Source organism: Tasmannia lanceolata, unplaced genomic scaffold, assembly GCF_043159265.1.
Source record: "Tasmannia lanceolata isolate RefF3 unplaced genomic scaffold, GAP_Taslan_0.1 ptg000002l, whole genome shotgun sequence".
Lineage (NCBI taxonomy): Eukaryota > Viridiplantae > Streptophyta > Magnoliopsida > Canellales > Winteraceae > Tasmannia > Tasmannia lanceolata.
This window is the reverse complement of record NW_027518679.1, coordinates 27,197,900-27,219,887: the sequence shown is the minus strand read 5'-3', so window position 1 is coordinate 27,219,887 and position 21,988 is coordinate 27,197,900. Positions and strand designations below refer to the sequence as shown.

At 40.0% G+C, this 21,988-nt stretch overlaps 2 protein-coding genes across 2 annotated transcripts; both read right to left on the bottom strand.

Moving 5' to 3' along the window:
* Positions 1 to 15,328: 15,328 nt before the first annotated feature.
* LOC143883382 (Tetratricopeptide repeat (TPR)-like superfamily protein) lies at positions 15,329 to 17,340 on the bottom strand. The gene has a single exon (XM_077386744.1). The coding sequence runs from the start codon at positions 17,152 to 17,154 to the stop codon at positions 15,673 to 15,675; it is 1,482 nt and encodes a 493-aa protein (XP_077242859.1). The 5' UTR covers positions 17,155 to 17,340; the 3' UTR covers positions 15,329 to 15,672.
* A 1,827-nt stretch (positions 17,341 to 19,167) lies between these two features.
* LOC143883371 (uncharacterized) lies at positions 19,168 to 21,050 on the bottom strand. The gene is made up of 3 exons (XM_077386734.1): positions 20,867 to 21,050; positions 20,425 to 20,554; positions 19,168 to 20,218 (listed from the first exon to the last, which is right to left on the bottom strand). Exons 1-3 carry the CDS (start codon positions 20,997 to 20,999, stop codon positions 19,297 to 19,299), a joined length of 1,185 nt encoding a protein of 394 aa, XP_077242849.1. The 5' UTR covers positions 21,000 to 21,050; the 3' UTR covers positions 19,168 to 19,296.
* Positions 21,051 to 21,988: the final 938 nt, after the last annotated feature.

The window sequence follows — 21,988 nt, the reverse complement described above, 5'->3', positions numbered from 1 at the left end:
TTGTCCTACTCTCTCCATACAAAAAAAAACTGTGCAACCTCAAGCCTTCATGAAACGAAGCATCTTTTCTTCAACCATCATTGTCCTGCCTCCTTATAACTCTTGTCATGGAAACACAATATACTAGGGGCATCTTTTATGACTTGCGTCATAAAAGATGTCAAGAGCACAAAGGCAATCAGTAATAATGTCTCCAGCAAGTTAAGATAAGAGGGGTACGAGCACATCTCAAGCCAAACCTCTAAACTCCTCAGTTGAGTCCATTCTTCAGAAGAGTCAATTCTCCAAGTAAATCAGTTTCCCTAGCGGAGTCTAGAATTTGCTCGCGCAGCCTTCAATCCCCGGCAAAATTCAGTTCTCTCAGAAAAAATGGTCAATACTCAAAACCTCAGCAAGTTACATGTGTCTGGTTCTCAACAGAGATCGCGCACTCCTAAAGTTCTCGGCAAGAGACAATCAATCCTGTAATGGAATTGATCGAAATCTCGATTTCTTGAATCAAAATTGTTCTTTCTTGAGTTTCGTGTTCTTGATTCCTAGAGTGGTTTGATGATGATGCTGTCTAATCATTCCGCTTTGTTCATCTGTCAAGATGCTGTCTTCTCAGATCCAAATTTAGGTTTGATCATGATGCTGTCTAATCATTCCGCTGTGTTCATCTGTCAAGATGCTGTCTTCTCAGATCCCAATTTAGGTTTGATCATGATGCTGTCTAATCATTCCGCTGTGTTCATCTGTCAAGATGCTGTCTTCTCAGATCCCAATTCAGGTTTGATCATGATGCTGTCTAATCATTCCGCTGTGTTCATCTGTCAAGATGCTGTCTTCTCAGATCCCAATTTAGGTTTGATCATGATGCTGTCTAATCATTCCGCTGTGTTCATCTGTCAAGATGCTGTCTTTTCAGATCCTAATTCAGGTTTGATCATGATGTTGTCTAATCATTCCGCTATGTTCATCTGTCAAGATGCTGTCTTCTCAGATCCCAATTCAGGTTTGATCATGATGCTGTCTAATCATTCCGCTGTGTTCATCTGTCAAGATGCTGTCTTCTCAGATCCCAATTCAGGAATGATCATGATGCTGTCTAATCGTTTCGCTTTGTTCATCTGTCAAGATGCTGTCTTCTCAGATCCCAATTTAGGTTTGATCATGATGTTGTCTAATTATTCCGCTTTGTTCATCTGTCAAGATGCTGTCTTCTCAGATCCTAATGTAGGTTTGATCATGATGCTGTCTAATCATTCCGCTCTGTTGATCTGTCAAGATGCTGTCTTCTCAGATCCTAATTCAGGTTTGATCATGATGTTGTCTAATCATTCCGCCTTGTCGACCTGTCAAGATGCTGTATTCTCAGATCCTAATTCAGGTTTGATCATGATGCTGTCTAATCATTCCGCTTTATAATCTCCAAATCTCTGAGTGGCTTAATTAGAGGTTGTCTAATCATTCCATTCTGCAATTTGTGAGAGTCTATCTCACTATCCCTTGAGAGTCCATCTCAGTTTTCTTTTCGAGAATCTGTCTCGTCAATTCATCTTATCATTCCTTCTCGATGAGAATCTGTCTCGTCGATCCATCTCGTCGCCCCCTTGCATCCCATCTGTGTAAGACCCATGAGGCATCCCTTCTGTGTAAGACCCTTGAGGCATCTGGCGCTCTTTAAGAATTCAACATTCGCAAAATCATTTTCGTTAATTCTTTCCTTCTTTAAACCAATTTCCGGGGCAGGTCAAAATGCGTTGTCCTCTTGGCTTTGACAATCGTGTGACGAGCACCCTCTGCCAAAGAGGGGCATCTGTAGACACCCCATTTTGACCAAGCCCTAAAACTAAAATAAAAACAAAAAAAGTAAAAAAACAAAAATTGGAAAATCTCTGGGCAGCTGGGCCCGGATCAGTCAGAGAGTGCAAATACATATATATATATATATATGTAAATAAATAAAAATAAAAAAAATTAGCAACTCAGGGCTCTGGGGTTAAATCTTGAATAGTTCGAGACCGTAAGTGGGCCCCCTGAAGTTTCGTCGAGATTCGACAGAATTTTGCCTGGGTAATGGGGTTCATTTCGAAAAATAGTGCAGAAAAGGGTCGAATTAGTCAAGTCGGGGGTACCCTGGGCAGAGAAAAGCCAGTGAAAAATCCAAAAGGGGGCTGTCCAGGTAAAGAAGAGTGGGGACAAATTCGCCATTTCTCTTTAAATAAGCCGTCGGGCTAGGGTTTCAAAAAAAAAAAAAAAAGGAAAGAAAAAAAACAGAGAGAGGGAGGAGCCGCCGCCCACCATCGCCTCCATTCCACCATCTCCTCCGGCAATCTCCCTTGCCGTCGGCAAGCCCCCGTCCACACCACCATCATCTCGGCACCGGCAACCCTCATCGCCACCTCCCTTCTTCACCTCCACCTCCACCAACAGCAGCCACCAAGGGAGAGGCCACCACCATCATCTCCATCTTCCCCAACCCAAACCCTCTTCGTCTTCCACCCAATCACCACCACCACCATCATCCACCTCTGCATCTCCTCCCTCTTCACCATCTCCCCACGAAAACCCAATCCACCCTCTTCAACCCCAACAGATCCGATTCTCTCCTTCTTCCCTCTACCCCAAATCAACCACCATACTCCATTAAACCACCAACACCTCTACCATTTTTTTTTTCTCAAAACCCATCTCCATTAAACCCCCTTCTCAGCCACCACCACCACCAAGCCTCTCCACAGCCACCTCCTCTGTCACCCAAAAAACCATAAAGAGAGAGAGAGAGAGAGAGGAGCAGGGAGGAGAAAGAAAGTCGCCGGCCATCCATCTTTTCCGGCGAACCCCATCTTCCTCGGCTCCACCACCACCGTCCTCACCACCACCACCCAACCCTTCGAAAATCTTCCTCCATCTCCACCTTCACCTTCCTCCAAACCCCAAAACCGAAACCCTTTCTTTTGTACCTCCAAAACCAAAACCCATCCTCCACACAGCCACCTCCTCCACCATTACTCCTCTGCCATTTTCGTCCCAACCCACCTCCATCTCCACACAGCCACCACCTCCCACCCGCCAGCCACCTCCCTCTCCGATCACCTCCCCAAACCCCTTTTCTGTTTTAAGCCACCACCGCACTCCCTTCTCTGCTTTTGCGATATTTATCGCAAAAGAGAAAGAAAAGAGAGAGAGAGAGAGAGAGAGAGAGAGAGAAGGAGTCCCTCTCCGGCGGCCTTGCCGGATTTCGGCCGAACCTCCACCGCCGCCCTCATCTCTTCCCCTCCTCCCATCTCCCACCTCCGCCACCTTCTTCTATCCCCATCTCACCTTTACCCCATCTTTGCCATCATTTATACCCCCCCAAAACCCAGTTACAAAATTCATTTTTCAAAACGGAGAGAGAGGGAGTAAGAGGGATCCGTCATATTCTTCGGCATCTTCTCGCCGGTGCCGAATCTCCTGCCTGCAAACCCTTGGGATCATTCGGCTCCGGAGCTTCATCCGTTCTCACCAAGGGCTAAGATCTGAGGCATTAGAATTGCAAGGTTTCGAATCATCGTCTCTAATCGTCGCCAACCGCATTTCGTCAACTCAGGTAATCTTCTCAGATTATGATTTAAATAGAAATTGTATTTACTATGAAGGCCCATTTGGATACATTTATGGTATATTTGGGTTTGGAATTGAGCTGTGAACACAAAGTGATTAGACCCACCAGCTCCTGTTGAGGGGAGACAAAGGAGTAAAATGCTGGATCTGTGTGTTTCTGATCAATTGTTTACAAGGCCCATTTGGAAATCCAAGTATTCGATCCAAATTCAAATTGCAACATAAAAGGGCTATGAACGTGAGAAATCAAAATCAAAATCCTTTCGGTAACCGAATGGACCCTAATGATGATAAGTCTGTGATTTGCTTTAAGGCCATCAATTTGGGTTGCTTGTATTAAAATGAAATTACAAAATTTTTTTTAGAGGTAAGTCCCCCTGTTTGATCTTTATCTCTGAATTTTGTCCGTTTCTTGGTTGATTTTTGTTATCTTCTCATCTATTTGGTTATGAGTACTGACCGTATTCCAAAGCGTGATTTGAGTCTTGATTTTGTTTGCCCAAATGTTTGCGATCTTGAATTGTCGTTATCTTTTATGAGAAATAGTGTCATGATGATCATATGGCATCAATTGGATTTGTCTGATATATATTTTTATTTCTTTTTTTTTTTTTTTGAATTAATTAACTGGCTGCCCATGTCTAAATGTTAGTTGTTTTGTGGTTTTGGGAGAACACCCTACTCGGCTTGACAGCATACCCCTACCCTTAGGGTATTGGGTTGCACATTTGTTGCACCCTAGGGCTAGGTAGCTGTCCGGCCCGGCTGGGTGTTTTACCTTTGCCAAATATGCACAGGGTCTCTTTTTCCTTATTACTTGTGAGCTTTATCTTGGTTTGATAGTCCACTAGCATAGGAATCCGTCCTTAGTCTAGAGAGTCAGTCCTCTTGTTCAGGAATCCAGTCCTATCATCATAGGGGTTAGGATTCTGTCTATCCCCTCATCAAGTCGTGTAATTTTATCCGCTCCTGCAAGGGATAGGATGCTGTCCAACCCTTGCAGAATCGTGATTCTGTTCATTTCCCCCGTAGAGTATAGGATGCTGTCCAACCTTTGCGGGATGTCAGGAGTCTGTCCTCCCCTTGTGATGATAGGATTCTGTCCTCTTGTGTCAAAAACATCAAAAACATCTGAAAAATCAAAAAATTTCAAAAATCTTGAGTCATTAGGAGTAGTCATGTCCGAACTACGGATGGCTTGATCCCTAGCTGAGGGGTACGTAGGCAGCTCAGGCGTGCTGCTGGCATCCTGAGTGCAGTCACCATTTTGCAAATATTTCCCACAACTTCATAACTTTCACAACTTCAAAACCTTCCAAAACTACAAAAATTCTTCAAAATAACTTTACCAACAATTTTCAAAAGATCCTCCCATAGAGTTAGGAGTCAGTCCTAGGCGTTTGGGGGTGTCGTAGAGTGGGGAGTCTGTCCTGATTGTGTTGCTTTGTCATGTCCGGTCGTGTGAGTGTCCCTAGAGTTAGGAGGCCTCAGGTCGTGGTCGGTTAGACACTTAGTCGAGCCGATGGCTAGACTAGAACGCGCTTAGATAGCCCACGGTTTTCCTTAGGACACACAGCCTAGTCACACCTAGGGTGTAGGGTTCACTGGCATTAGTTAGGGCATACAGGGAGTCCTAAAAATCACCATTCACTTGAACTTAATTAATGTCGCAAGAAGCTTTAAAAACTAGTCGGGTCTAGTTAATCGAGTCTAGGATAGCGGTTCTAGAGGGTTAGGCATTGTAGTTTAGCATAGGTCGCCGAACTACGTTGGCTCTGATCCTTCCCGAGGCCGGGATACGTAGTGCAGCTAAGATGGATGGCAATCTTGGTCCGAGTCAATTATCGCATTAGAGTCTAGGGTTTGTCATGTTGTATGTTTTTGCTGTGTTTTCTTACTTTCCTGTACAGATCCTATACCTTTAGCTGTAGCATGCATGCGTTTGCCCATCAGAACATAGACACCAATTAGGCATGACACTCATAACCTAGCTATTCTTAGGTGTCATATCTTTCATTTCTTTTTGTGTGTGCTTCTTATTCATCTCCGAGATATGCATGATTAGCTAGACGTTATCTCGGGGATATTCGTTCCCATTTCACATGATTTTTACCCAAAACTCTTCAAAGTTAATAATAAATAGCATAAGAGACCAGGTGCTCGCACTTGGGCGAATCGGGGGCGCCTAATCCCTTCCCCATTCGTCATCAGGCACGGACCTTTTATATCTCTGGTTATCTGTTGCGACAGAGCACAGCATGGGATCCAGGGCCTACTTCCTTGGATGGCGACTCTTTCTTTGTTTAAGGTGCGTCTCGAATCCGGGCTAGTCCCCGAATCGAGAGGTATCTCACTTCACATCGCCGCTCATGCTGTGAGGGGCACTCTTTCGAGAGTTCCTTGGCGGAGCTCTCCTTCACGTGGATGATCCAGAGACTCGCGTGGGGGCCCGTCCTCCCGCCTCTCTCGGATCGGGGTCCACAGCAGCCACCTCAGATGAATTAAATAAATAAGACAAAATCTGTTCAAAAGTGAGCCTATGTGGCTGCTATCTCATGCAACACCCTGTCCGTGAAATTCCTTCCTAGCAAATCCCTTTCAAAATCTATAATATACAAAGTACCATGCATGACAATTTGTTTTTTACCATTAACTATGATTTCTCGAATGGTAATTATCCTATTACCGAAATATTACCTGAATTCCTTTTTTGACTAATTATCTTAGTAAAGCATGCTATTAATATCATTAACTAAACGCCTCTTTATATAGTGGGCCGCCCAAAACACAGTGGGGCCCACATTTTTTGGGTGATCCAAACCATTCATTTGTTGGGCCCTGCCGTTGCAAAAAATGTTCTCCATAGGATGATCCTAACCCATCCATTTTTGGAGGTTTAAAATGGATGGCACGGTATAAAAACATCCAAGGATTGAAGGGTTAGGATCATCCTATATATGGAGAACATTTTTTGGGCACACCCTATCTAAAGCAGTGCCCAAAAATGAATGGTCTGGATCACCCAAACAATGTGAGCCCCGCTGTTTTATAGGGCTGCACGTGCATGCACAGCCGTCCACAATATCTAATTCTCATATAATAGATGGCGATCTATAGTCGATCTATAATCCCTCTCTCTCTCTCTCTCTCTCTCTCACACAGAGTAGGATTGCAACTTGAGTCGGATTTCACCCAACCCACATCAACCCGACCCGAAAATAACATGGGGCAGGGTTTAGAAATGTGGGTCTTGGGTTCGGTTCGGTTTGAAACCCAGACCCAATCTTGGGTTGGATCGGATTAAAAAAAATTCTGAAAACCGACATGACACTTTTAGGCATATTATAAAATTCTTAAATATTTCTTGAATAACATAACAAAATATTTTCCAAAATATAGATTTATCATTAAAGTAATTAAGTTTGTTATGTGAAAATGTAGTTTCCTTCTTAAATTTATGTACTCTATGACTTCAAATTATGTCATTTAGGCCGTTTCTTTTGACAAAAATTTGGTGTAAAACAAATTTTACGCCCATTTTTCTACTTTAAAATGGGTATAATTTTGTTTTACTCCCATTTCACGCCGAAAGAAACAGAGCTAGGGATTTTGTGTGTGAAGACTTGTTGTATTCTACCATGCATCTTGAAAATTATTCAATACTGTAAAATCTAAACATTAATAACCCGGCCCAACCCGAGAAACTATCTCCGGTAGGGTTGGGTTTATGAATATGGGGTTTTCTCATAAAAACTTGACCCTACCTGACATAATTTCTCGGATAGGGTACGGTTCTAGGAAACCCAACCCATCCAACCCGAGTTGCAACCCTAGTTCGCACCATATCCAATATTCATCTCCTAATATTTTTTCTTATTCCTTCTCAATTTCTTTCACAAACCACTTCTCCAATAGTTGTTTGACTCATCCAACCCATTCTTTTTATAGGACCTCACATAGATAGAATGTTCCTAAGAAACCACCTCCATACCCTAACCCTAACCATCAAATCTATAGAAGCCCATCTTCTAACCATCAATTTTAAACCTCCACAAATCATAAACCATAGCCATAACCATAACCTATAAAACCAATGGGTTGAATGATTCAGCCAACTATGGGATATATGGTTTGTGAACTCTAGCTCAGGCTGAGCTCAGCTCTAGCTCAGGCTGAGCACTAGCTCACAAACCATATATCCTTTTTTTATTAGTTAGTTTCTAATTACATCTCTCTGTTGTCCCTCTCTCTCTGCACTAACAAAAAAAATCTGATTATGCGGCTAAGAGAATCGCACCTTAGCACATAAGTAGGAATTTTTCAGGCAATTTCGTGAAAAGCCATTTAGCTTGTGACGTTTGAACGAGAGAACAGCCACATATGCTCAATTTAATTTTTAGCAGATTTTTGTAAGGAATTTAACCGGGTAGAACTCTGTTACGTGCTTGAATATGAGCCCACATCATCACTAATAATTAGGAAAGGTTGGGTGTGCGTGGATTGCCTTGTGTTTATCTTTTCTTATTATGTTAGGATATTAATTAGAAGTTAAGATAGTTGATAGGAGTAATTGCTATTTAATAGGAATTTGATAAGGGAGTTACCTACTTAATAGGTGAATTGTTTATTTTGGGGGGATTGCACTATTTTCATGGAAGTATCACGATTGTAAAGAGAATTATTTAAATCTTATAGAAGACGTTGAAAAGGAATAAATGAAGAAAATTGTTTCAAATTGTGTCTCGTGCACAAAGGAGGATTGATCCTTCCCTCTAAGTGGATCAAGAGGCCGATCTTCCCTGTAAGAAGATCAATCCGTTGCGAACTGATTTAGGTTTGTAACAAACTCACCCTTAAAAGCTAGCCATTAGAGGGAGGGTGCCCATTCCCTTATAACCCATCCCCATCACTTTACCGATGTGGTATTATTTGATTTTGCGTGGAACTCCGACAATCTCTCCCTTCATACAGAAGCAACGTGAACAATCTCACCCCTCCACGCGGAAGCAACATGATTCTAACCCTCTGATCTACAACTCTAACCCTCTTCTCTACAATGGATTGCCCATTATAGAAACCTCTACAGATCAGAGGCTTAGGATTATCTTATGGAGATGGTTTACACGATGGAGCCGATTTCATTGTGACCCAACAAATGAAGGGTTTGTATCATCCCATAAAGTGGGCCCATTGTATTTCTAAAAAAATATTGGACTACACGTCCAAAAAACAAATAAAATCTTGTGCACCCGTACATTTGAAGTGTAAAATGGTGGGCCCAAAATTCTATAACCACCATTCTTTGCCCCCCCCTGGAGCAAATTCCTGGCTCCCTTATACACAGCTAAAAACCCTAAATAACCTATCAATTTATAAAGCATTCTTTATAGACATGAAGAGAAAGTAAAAATAAATAAGGAAATGAAGATTAAAAATAGTTTTCAAATTTTCATAAGTTTCCAATCAAAATCCTCTTAACTTTTAGGGTTTTGCTAACCAGTGCATTAAGTAGCTATATATAGAAAGTACCGTTAACAACTATTCGTGGAATGAAATTCCTATTTAGGGCACTCGCCGTGAATGGGAATCATCTTATTACCAAAGTATTACCAAAATTCCTTTTTAGCCTAATATCTTATGCAGCATACTATTAATATCATTAACTAAACGCCTCTTTGAGGTATTTACCGAGTTCTCCATACAGAATCTTATCTTTAATATCACTAACTCAACGCCTCTTTATATGGTGCACGGCCGTGTATGCACACGCAGCCTGAAAAACAGTAGGGCCCACATTTTTTGGGTGATACAAACCATTCATTTGTTGGGCTCACTTGTAGATAGGGAGTGCCCAAAAAAATAGTTCTCCATAGGATGATCCCAACCCTTAAGAATGGGAGGTTTAAAATGGACGTCACAGTATAAAAACCTCCATGGATCACAGGGATAGGATAATCTTACGGAGAACATTTTTTGGGCGAACTGGGTTTTCCATGTAAATTTTTTATGTTCTTTTGTGTGATTGCTCTCTCGTTAGTTTGATTTCTTAATCCGCATATTTATTTACTTCGTAGTTTGAGTGGGTTTTCTTCGGGGAAAAACCCAACAACTATATTGGATTAGCATGCCTTATTCTATGAATTGTTATCTTTGTGGACTTTTGATTTTGAGCACCCTCGAGTCAAAACAAGAAAATGGGTAATTACCGGCGTTCCTTTACCGACGTTTCCTAAAAACGTCCCTAGTGACCTAACCCTATGAGACAAATGAACTTCTTGTTTATTGTTTTCTTGAGTCATATTTAGTACTTCAAATCTGATTAGCTCTTGTTTGAGTATTGTTTGATATTAGTGATTTTGCCATACATGTTACACTTCTGATATTTATGTGAACAGTGTGAACTATGAACACTTCTGTGAGGCTTAGACTACTATGAATTTAGAACCACCCTCGCCAGTGGGCTTGCAAGGCTTTGGCCTATATGAACATAAGAAATTAGATCCCGTCAATGGGGGACATACATTGGCCCTGTCCAAAGATATATGAATAAGAATGAGGAACTAGTTCCGACATCACGGACAGATGCTGCAAGATAACTTGTCATTAGAACCACGATATAATGTGGTGTGTGTGTGTGTGTGTGTGTGTGTGTGTGTGTGTGTGTTCATAGTTAAACTAGTTTTGATAGTGAGTATTGAACTGAACATTGTTAAACTTATTCCTTTAAACTTTGTTATGGAAGGGTTTGTGAAACAACCAGTAACTCCAAAAGCTTAAGCTGTTGGAGAAAGGTGTTTTTAGTCCTTTATACTTTAACACTCCCCCTCACGTGTGGCCTCTCTTTCTTGGGTTGGCCTACACGTGGCACATGTGACCCCTCTTTTGAGTTTGGCCATTGCATGTGGAATTTTGCTATCCGGTAGGTTTGAACTCAGGACCTTTGCTCTGATACAGTGTGAAACAACCAGTAACTCCAAAAGCTTAAGCTGTTGGAGAAAGGTGTTTTGAATCTTTTAGACTTTAACAGGGTTGAGATAGAGATGGAGATTTTTACTTAGTTGTGATGATTTGACTCATTTATGGTCTTCGGACATTGGTTAATGGATGTAGCTACTTTGCGTATTTTAGCTTGTAGAGATTGCTTTGTTAGCCTGCTAGGTCTGTTTGGACGTTGGCAAAATTGTGGGAAAGGGAAAGTATTAGAGTAATTAGGTCAAGCAAGAGGTTGCTTGAAGCATTACACCCAAGGTATCTAATTTGGAATACCAAGTTTGTTGCCTCCAGCCCCTATATATATTAGATACACTAGGGTTTTAATAGGTTAGTGGGCTCTAGCCCAAATAGGCCAACTACACCGGTCCATTATCTTATTGGGCTTATATTAGAACATACATGGGTTATATTATATACCCAACAGAAAGTGCGACATCACCGACAAGAAAAGGAGAAGTAAAATAGTAATGGAAAAATCTATCAATTCCATGGCTATTTGGGAGGCAGGAGGAAAGGAGAAGTAAAAAGTAAGAGAGAGAGAGAGAGAGAGAGAGATGAGTAGCTCAAAAAGTAAGAACAAGGATATTACACATACACTCATTCAGATAGCACAATAATTACAAGACTATAAACATCTTAACAAACCTTCAGATCAAACACTCATTCAGATAGCACAATAATCACAAGACTATGTGAGTTAGAGTCATAGCCTGAGAATGACTTTTCTGAACCTCAATTCTAATGGAACAAGCTAAATCTAACATGTAACATTCACCAAAAGCATGCAAACACAAGATTTTACCAGGCAGTCAAACGTTTTTTAGCAAGTGGAAAGGGCTCCTATCACAGGAACGTCTGAACTCAGTTGTGAGCTAGGATTTGGGTGTGTGTGTGTGTGTGTGTGAATTCGGAAACACATTTCCACCTGTTTCTCTGTATCTTCACAAAAACGATCTAAGAGAATGAATTTTCTCTGGATTTTTTTAAACCCCCCAGATTTAATTTGAGCGATTCTCATTCGCCCATTTCATTCCCTCGTCTAGCAGGAGAATAGGAATGGTTGCCAAAACACCTTTGAAAGCCAATTCCTGAAGGCACTATTTAAAAACTCCTCGACCTGATCATTGACTCGCCTTTGATAGCCATTTTCCATGAATTCAAGTTAAATACTTTAAGAAACTTCATTTTCTATTTTTCCTTTGGTCTTTTTCTTTCTTTCTTCGCCTTCTTAATTAAATATAATTCTCCAAATTTTGAAGTAATGTATAAGCTCATATGCTAGACTGGCAGCACGTTCTCATCTCCGCTTTCGGCTTATGAAAATAATGGTCCTTGTGATAATTTTCTTACAAAAGCTTCACAAATGCTAGACTTTGTTAACCTTCTCCAACAGTCCATATTTTGATGTAATTTCTCTACCAAAACTCTACAAACAAATCGCATTTTCATTTGACTCTATCAAGCTTCGCCCAAGTGCCTTTCGGATGCTTCACAAGACCCCTTTGAGACATTTTATCAAACACTTGGTGGGCACCATGGAGAGGAAGACAAAAGACATGAAACATAACAAATATAGATGCAGAAAAACAAAGATGATGATGAAGGACAAGAAGACAACACTCCATACAGCAACACAAACGAGAGAGTAAATACGGCCGAGGAAAATGGGTTTGTCGGGGGCATGGTTTTAAATTTCGGATTTCGGTGGAGACCGGCACCGAAATCACGAAACTCCGAAACAGTATTTTATTTTGGCCGAAATTTTGATCGAAATTTCAATTTTTCCGAAATTTCACCCAAAAAACATGTTTTTTTTAAATTAATTTAATATTTCACCGAAATTTTACCCAAATTACCGAAATTTAATATTGAATAAAATATTCTTTATTTTGTTTCGTCGGATTTCGGCCGAAATTTAAAATTTTCAAAATTTCAGGGTTTGAAACTGGTACCGAAACCGAAATTTTAAACCATGGCCAAGAGAGAAACGACAACACAGAAAATACCGAAAGAGATTTTAAGGGTTTGAAACAAAAACAGAGAAATACAAGTGATCTTGGGAAAGATTTGAGGGGAAACTATAGGGAGATAAAGAGAGGAAAATGAGAAACGAGAGAGATAAGAGAGAAAGAGATGTGCAACAACGATCAAATATTTGATCCAATAGCAGCTCCTCAAAAAGTGAGCTGCTGTTGGATCAAATATCAAGAATGGGAAGATGAATACGTGTTCAGAAGGCCCTTCATTATATAATTTCTCATATATGTATTCGGGCTAAAAGTAGGTACTTATCACAGACATTATAGGCAATGGCTATACTTAAAAGGATTTCTCAAAGTGAATGCCGAATCATAATAACGCAACGGATCAAACGTGGAATCACACTTGAAGCGTACGATCCGATAATTGCCCTAGAATCCACTAGGAAGAAGAACCGTAGAATCCACTAGGAAAGGGGAGAAGAGAGAGATAAAGAGACAAAAGTCTTTGATATTATTCCATTGATTGATTCCTTACACATTATGACCTCTTATATAAAGAAAATATATCGCTAAATAAGTAAAAGAAAGATCTAAAATCATATTACAATAAGAAAGCAACTATAATTAGACATGTAATCCTACTAATTAAAAACCCTATACCTAAAGAAAGAAATAAACAAATATACTAATCATAGAAAGTTACTAATCTAGTATTAATGTCCTACATCAGTCCCTCCACTTGAAAGAAACTCGACCTCGAGTTTAGACAAAAGGAAGAGAACAAGCTTAACTTTAGGCCCAATGTAGAGATCTGTATAGATGAATTGTTCGCTTCGATCTCGAATTGACATCCTTTCCAACGAATTAGATACTTCCATTTGCTTGGTAATCCAGCATGTATGGAGAGAAGGTTGGACTTGATTCATCTAGACATCAAGGCCTCTATAAACTCTTTGATCCTGGGTAGTTGAGTTAGAAAGTATCATTCACTTGCTTAGTATGAACGGCGTTGTAATAGAGATGGGGTAATTCTAAGTCAATCTCCATCTCATACGCTACAACTGGGAATTTTATCACGGCTCTCTGTCGAATTATACGAGCTCTCCAGGCTTTCTGAATGATGTTGGCGGCATATTTTGTACATAAATAATCAACTCGAACGATCTTTTGACGCCACCAACTCTGCATCTTGATTGCAGAACTGACAAACCTTTTATATGATCGCCTGTCCTGGTACATACACCAAGTTTTTTGAACTAAGAGACACACAACTTTCTTCTTGGCACGGTCCTTAGCCCCTTCGGGCTTTCTCTCGCCTGATTCCAGCTTAGATCATCAAGCACTCTTGATAAGTTACTGGCGTGAATTCTTTGATAAATAAATCACGTACTTCGTACCAACAATTGAAGGGTAATTGTCCCAATCTATACCGTTCTCGTTCCATTTTTTCAAGAAAGATTTGGCATGAAGGCCAATGGTGCCATATTTATATGTACAATCTTCAATGCCATCAATCCACGCCAAACATGCAGACTCACAATCAACACATCCAAAGGAGGGCGGAATGAAAGATAAATCCTTGTGTGGTTAAAATTTGGAGAAGGATGTTGGATTTTTGGGTAAGTTGAGAACTGTGAGACTAATGGTATTTTTTTTTTTTGGGCTGCCAAAAACAAGGTAGTAATAGATCATAGGTTAGTGGTTTTGGAATGGATTTGGAAGGGTTTTCAATGGATTTGGAAGACGACGAGTCCCAAAGGGAAAACAGACATGAAGCTTGAAACTCTGTATGGTTGCGTTTTGGCGATGTGACAACACTCTTTCTACATACTTGGCGAATTCTCACCTTTTTTCATTGAACTTGACTTATCAAATTCCAGTTTGAAATTACACCTACTAAGTAAAATTACCTTTTATAGCACCCTAAGGCTATTTTTGGGATGTTTTGAAAATTTTACAAATTTGAATCACCTTTCATAAACCTTTTATTGCAACAGATTTTAGGAGGATCTAAACAATTCAGGTGTTGATCCTGCCGAAAATATATGCACATATAATTGAGTGATCTAAAAAATATTCTTTATAGTATGATAGAGTGAAATTGAGGGCATCCTATGCAGGAATTTTAAGGGGCACGGTATAAACCAATGACAACAATATTTGATACTCGTAAACACAGTCCTCAATCTATTATTATTGATTGCGGGTTCAATATGTATTCTTTTTTATCCTAATCTTAATAAATTATTATATTTAACCATCTATATTGATTGCAGGTTCAAGATGTAACCATGGTTTAAAATTTCAGTTTCGGTTACCGTTTCGAACCCCACCGAAAACTGAAATTTCGGTCCAAAATTTGGTAATTTGGTTCAAAAATCCGGACCGAATTTCCGAAATTTCTTAACACTTTTTTTTTAATTAAAAAATGGCATTTAATCGAAATTTCGTAAATGGCAAAAAATGGAATTTCGGGAAATTTCGGTTTCGGTGGACCGAAATTTCGGATTTCGGTCGAAATTTAAAACCATGGATGTAACTGTGCCCAGGTTTCTGTCCCAAATCACCATTACACGAGACTCTAGTGTGTGTATTTATCTTTATTCCAATTTGGAAACACATTTCCTCCTATTTCTCCATATCTTCATAAAAACGATCCTAAGAGAATGAATTCTTTGGATTTTCTTAAACTATGCAGATTTAATTTGAGTGATTCTCATTCGCCCAATTCATTCGATTGGAATGAATGGTTGCCGAACACGCTCTTGAAACTTGAAAGCCAATTCCTGAAGGCACTATTTAAAAACTCCTCAACCTAATAATTGACACACCTTTGATAGCCTTTTTCCATAAATTCATTTTTTTCATATTTTAAGAAACTCCATTTCCTATCTTTCCTTTGGCCTTTTCCTTTCTTTCTTCGCCTTCATAATTAAATATAATTCTTCGAATTTTGAAGTAATGTATAAGCTCATATCCTCGACTGCGCTTTCCCGCTTCTGAAAATAATGGTTCTTGTGATAATTTTCTTACAAAAGCATCACAAAATCTAGACTTAGATAGCCTTCTCCATCAGTCCATATTTTGATGTAATTTCTCCCCCAAAACTCTACAAACAAACCGCATTTTCATTCGATTCTATCGAACTTCGTCCGGGTGCCTTCCGGACGCTGTTTTCTCTCATCAAAACTCTAGCCTTCTTCACATCCTCCCATCTGCCCGCTTCCGCGTAAACATTGGACAACAAAACATAATTACCAGAATTCCAAGGCTCAAGGCCAATGAGTTCCTTAGCCGCATATTCCGCAACCTCTAGATTGCCATGAGTTCTGCAGGCACTTAACAGTGCACCCCATATAGCAGCACTTGGTCTCATTGGCATGCTTCTGATCAAACAATGAGCCTCCTCCACACAGCCCGAACGCCCAAATAGATCAACCATACACCCATAATGCGCGAGTTTCGGATTAATTTGGTACACTTTGATCATCAAATCAAAAAATTCGTGGCCCCTCGAAACCAACCCCGCATGGGTACAACAACTTAGAACTCCTAAAAAGGTTACCTCATTCGGCTCCACGCCTTGTCTCTTCATCTCCTCAAACATCTCAAGACCAAGTTCGGCATACCCATTAAAAGCTAACCCAGTTATCATAGAATTCCAAGAGACCACATTTCTTAGAGGCATTTCATCAAACACTCTACGCGCACTTGCCAAATCTCCACATTTACAATACATATCCACCAGAGAATTCCCCACGGCCACGACCTTATTCAAAAACCCTTTCCCATCGGCATATGAATGAACCCATCTACCAAAATCCAAACATCCCAAACGAGCACAAACAGGCAGCACTATCACTATAGTAGCATCATCTGGCTCAAAACCCATATCCAACATTTCGCGAAAAAGCTCCATAGCCTCACTATAATGCCCAATCTGCGCGAACCCAGAAATCATGGTATTCCAAGTAACAACATTCTGCTCGCTCATTTGCCTAAAAAGACAAAACCCACTTCCAACATCTCCTCCTCTACAAAACCCATAAATCATCAGGTTTGAAACGATAACGTCTCTCTGAGACATTTCATCAAACACTTGTTGTGCATCCTCCATCTTTTCACAACTTGTATACAACTCAACAAGCCCAATTCGAACCGAATTATACGCCTCGAATCCGGCAATGAGAATCTCGGCATGGATTGCCCGGCCGAGATCGAGGTCACGAAGATTCGAGGAGGATTTAAGCAATGGCGGGAAGGTGAATTGATCGGGGAAAATTCCGCGATTTTTCATAAGGGAGAACAAATGGAAGGATTCTTTGGAAGGACTTGAAAGGGAGTATCCTTTGATCATGGAATTAAAAAGGAGGAGATTAGGGTTTGAGGTTTGGAGATAGATGCGGTGGGCATAGGGCATTTTGCGGAGGGAAGAACAGACGGAGACAAAGTGGGAGAGAAGGAGGTTGGATTGATCGAGATTGCGGCGGAGGAAGTGGGCATGGATTTGGGTGAGGTGGATTCGGGTTTGGCGGCCGTGGAGGAGGCGGAGGATTCCCCGCTCTGCCTCGCGGCTGCGAACTCTGCTCATAGAATGAGAGTAACTGATTTTATTTTATTTTATTGAAAGAAGAGCAAGAGTAACTGAAATTTGAAATGTAATTAACTGAAATTTGAAACGTGGGGTTTCAACGGCGGGAAGCGGTGGTTGGGGTAACTGAATTTTGAAAAGTTTAGGAGGGAGAGCCTGGGAAGTTGCGAAACGAATTACTTTACAGTGGAGGTTAAAAATGAAAAAGGTGACATGTCTCATACTAAAACCTAAAAAGAAGCCTTTTTATCGGTGATATGCATGTGAAAGCGGGACAGTTGATCTTGTAGAACATCAAGAGGCAACCCCATTGTCACAAGTCACAACCAAGTTTTTAAATTTGGGCCCAAATTTCGGATTTCGGTGAGAACCGAAAACGAAGGGGCCGTTTGGATACGCGGATTTTGTTTGGATACGCGGATTTTAGAAAAAAAAGGGAAGAAAACTCAGAAAATCTAAATCACAAAAGACTGTCGAGAATAAAATAAATGACAACAAAAAGGGAAAAAAACTCACCTGGAGGCTTTGGAGTGGAGATTCTCGACGGAAAATCACAGTAACTCTCACGGCGTCTTCCCTCTCTACCATTCAATAGAGGGTGAAGAAATTAGAACGGAAAATAACAAAGAAAAAGGAGGCAGAAAACTCAGAAACCCTAGTCCTCTTCGGAGTCTAACTTCGATCATTTTTATCTTTCTAACGCCTTTGATCTGTGAGCGCAGGTCATTCCTTCAGAACCAGCTCAACGCAGGATCGCTTCTGAGAGCCAGTACATATTTCTATTCAGCCGAAATGGCCGAAACATCTCGGTTTCGGTAGAAAACCAGAATGAAACAACCATAGTATCGTTTCATTCTAGATTTCGTTCGATTTCAAAAATTTCGAAAGCCATCGAAATCCAGAAATTTGGAATTTCGTCCAAAATTTGTTCATGTAGTTGTTTTTGTTCTACTCTCCTTGTCTCTTATTGGTCCCTTCTATTTTTCTTTTGTCTTCTTAATTAGTATTTACATGTAAAGTACTTAACATTTATATGTAAATAAGGGAATACTCCTCATTTGGATCAATTAACAATAGTTTCAAGACCCAAATCTAAAAGTATAAAAAGTCAATTCTCCACTTCTAATTCAACATTTTCCTTTAAGTAAATGTTAGATCTTTTACATATTTGGTTCATTTAGTTGTTTTTTATTTTTTCTAACAATTTCTAATTTTTGAATTTTTTCATATTTTTAACTATAAAAGAAATTCTCTCGTCGTAGTGGAACACAAAGTTTCGACCAAAACCGAAATGAAATGACTAAAACGTACCATTCCAATGAGCAAAATGAAATGCTCACCAAAATGAAATTAACAACTAAGATACGTACATTATGTGTTATATATAACATTTGCTAGGCAATTTTGCGGAAAGTCATTTAGCAGTTCAATTTTCTGGAGAGAGTAGAAACACATAGGCTCACTTTTCATCTGATCTTGTCTTACATATTTAATAAGACAAGCTCATAATTTATATGGTGGTCGACCGTGAAAATTAGAAGGGCAAGGTGTCAAAATCTTACCCCTTTATTTTTGATCTGGTCAAACCACCTTTTTTTACTTCCCACTTAGATCAAAAATCAAAGAGCAGGGTGTGGGTTTTGACATCCTGCCCTTCTAATTTTCACGGTCGACCACCATATAAATTCGCAATATGAGAATTTCGAGAGAGAGAGAGAGAGAGAGAGAGATATAGATACGTTAACATATGAGTGAATACTAGATGCCCGTACGTATAAAATATAGATTCACTTTTAAGAGGTCGTTATTGACCGATTGTGTGATACTTGAAAAATAAAGTACGGATATGACGGTGTATTGTTCCTTTCCGGGCAACAACATTGTAGATAGATGTCTTTTTCTATATGCATACATTGAGAGAGAGAGAAGACTCATAAGAATATTCTAGAGAGAGAGAGAGAGAGAGACACGCCTCATAAGAATATTCTAGCATTCTAACAGAAGGGACAAAAGTCACAAAAAGCAACTGAATGCCTTTAAGTCTTTCACCAAATCTTGTGGCAAAACAATCACAAAATTTACTGGAGAAGCCAAAAGGCAAAAAAATTAAAATATCTACTACTAGTACATTTAACAATATCTTCACAAGACATTGTTATCAGAAGACATGAGCCAATCAGAATACAATTTCTCTTCCTCAAAATCTCCTTCCCCAATATCACTCTCCCACAAACATGACCATATCTCTTGTCCCTCCTCCCTCACTTTATCCTCCAATCCCTCCCATATTCTCCAATCCATCCAATCCTCTTCAACCCAAGAATCCATGGTAGAACTCCATTCATTACTCTTCCCCTCACTCTCACTTCTCTCTTCATTTACTCCCATCACACCATTTTCTATCTCCTCTTTTGTGTCCATCACCCCACTTTCTCCCTCTCCATTTGTACCCAAAACCCCATTTTCTCTCTCCTCTTTTGTGTCCATAACCCCACTTTCTCCCTCTTCATTTGTACCCCAAACCCCATTTTTTATCTTCTCATGAGCACCCACCATCCCACTTTTACTAGATGACAAGTACCCATTTTCTAGCCACTCACAACGATCCCAAATCACACTTCCTCTCTCTTCATTGGGGTCCAAGACATCACTTCCTTGTTCCCTAAAAGGGCCCATCATCCCACTCTCTAGGCATTCATTTGGAACCAAAACCTCATTCTCTCTCCCTTCATTACTGCCCAAGACCACTCCAGTGTGTCCATAGGAACCTAAAACCATGCTTTCTTTCTCCTTTTGACCGAAGATGGAACTAGGGCTCTCTTTGTCTTGGTGTTTCTCTCTCCTCATTCCAGCTTTGGTGGTGTTTTTCTTCATGGCAGACTTATTTGTTCTTCCACAATTTCTCTTGCAACCACTTGCTAACTTTCCTATGTCCATGGCCACAGGCATTGCATCATTGTTGACCCTCCTAAAGGTGTGAATTTTTCTGCTCAAATGAGAGTTCCAGTAGTTCTTTATCTCATTATCAGTTCTCCCTGGTAGATGAGCAGCTATCAAAGACCACCTAAAAAAACACAAAAACCACATCAACATATAAACCTCTTATCCTTCTTTTTTTTAAAACATGATAGAAAAAGCAACAAAACCCATAAGTTAGAAAGAAGAAACATAACCAATAAAGATCAAAAATAATAATAAATAACAAAGCAAGCAATGAAACAGAGAAATAAATACTAAAAGAAAATAATAGCACTCATAGGCCATACTCACCTGTTTCCAAAAGAACTATGCAACTTTATGATAACATCCTCTTCTTCTGAAGAAATATTCCCTCTCTTCAAGTCAGCTCTTAGGTAATTAATCCACCTCAATCTGCAACTCTTCCCACACCTCAACAAACCTTCAAAACACAACCCCCCAAAAGGGGGAAAAAAGAAAAAAGACGAACAAATCAGTACTAAATCAAAAACCCATCTCAGAGTCAACCCACATTCCTCAAAGAAATCATATTTTTAGAGAAATGATATCTGCACATGCATGTTTTGATATTTGCACTAACTCATCTTGTCTTTTACTCTGTAAAGAGCTGTCAAAGGTTATTACAATTCCAAAAAAGAACCCACAAAGCCAAATAAAAAAGAAATGACAAGCTGAGTTTGTACTTTGTACAATGATTAAAACATGGTAGGCACAAAAAAAAAAATTTGTCTACCTGCATTCTTGGGTAGTGATCTCCATGATCCTTCTCCATTAGCTTGAATGAATCTCATCAAAATCTCATCCTCTTCAGCTGTCCATCTCCCTCTCTTCAACCCTACTTTCTCACAGCATGGTGCTCTCCCCATGTCTAGAAAGAGAGAGATAGATGTGTTGTATTGTGAGAGTGAGCTTTAGAAGGTGAAATAATCTTAAATAAGAGAGGGAATATGGAGGTATGAGTGATATTTGAGGTGATGACAGGAGCCACGAGTACGAGAGAGAATAGAGGTGTCGTGGAACATCCACCGTGGATAATTATAAGATGGTTTTAAATCTCCCACGCTGATGCATAACGTACGAACCCTCATTTATTTAATACTTCATATCATCTTTCTAGTTTGCTTGTCTTTTCTTTTCCCACAATTCCAATCCCTTCCGTTTGATATTTGCACCTTAATTTGTTTTTGGCAAGTGTGCCAAAATAAGAGTTGGATTTGTTGTTTTAACAATTAAAAATGAGATAGAAATTAGAGACGCGTGCATATGTGTTAAAACACTCTAATCTTAGAAGATTATCAAGGTTGGGTCTGGTTGAGTTTGGGTCGGGTTGAGTTCGGGTTGAGTTTTCCCAACCCGGGTTGAGTTCGGGTTGGGTTCGGATTGAGGGTTTGGGCAACACGACATTTTTTATGAATTTTTTTTTGTAAGCTTACAAATTCGGGTTGAACTCGGGTCAGGTCGGGACGGGTTTGGGTTGGAAAAAAGGGTTCCTCAGGGTCGGGTGAGGTTGGCCTCAACCCACCCGACCCCACACGATCGAGTTGCACCGCTACTTCAAACAGATTTTGTCTTATTCATTTAATCCCTCTCATGTTCTCTCATGCAAAAGCAGATTTTGGCTTTTAATTTGCAAAATTGCGTAATCTAATTTGTTTTAATAGGGCTTTGCTAGGGACTCTTGCATAAAGGCATTTCACGGCTGGCTATTGCATGAGAGATCAGCCACAAACTCAATTTTCAGCAGATTTTGTCGTGATTCATTTTATTCATTTCTTTTTTGTGAAAGACCCTAGCAAATCCCCTTTTAATAACCATGCATGTATAGGTGCCCAAGAGGATATGGACTTTGCTAGGC

Coding starts and splice junctions, on each gene's coding strand:
- LOC143883382 (XM_077386744.1), bottom strand. CDS start 17,154: ATGAGCAGAGTTCGCAGCCGCGAGGCAGAGCGGGGAATCCTCCGCCTC.
- LOC143883371 (XM_077386734.1), bottom strand. CDS start 20,999: ATGGGGAGAGCACCATGCTGTGAGAAAGTAGGGTTGAAGAGAGGGAGA. Junction 20,555..20,866: donor ATCACTACCCAAGAATGCAG/GTAGACAAATTT, acceptor TGTGTTTTGAAG/GTTTGTTGAGGTGTGGGAAG. Junction 20,219..20,424: donor CATAGTTCTTTTGGAAACAG/GTGAGTATGGCC, acceptor GTGTTTTTTTAG/GTGGTCTTTGATAGCTGCTC.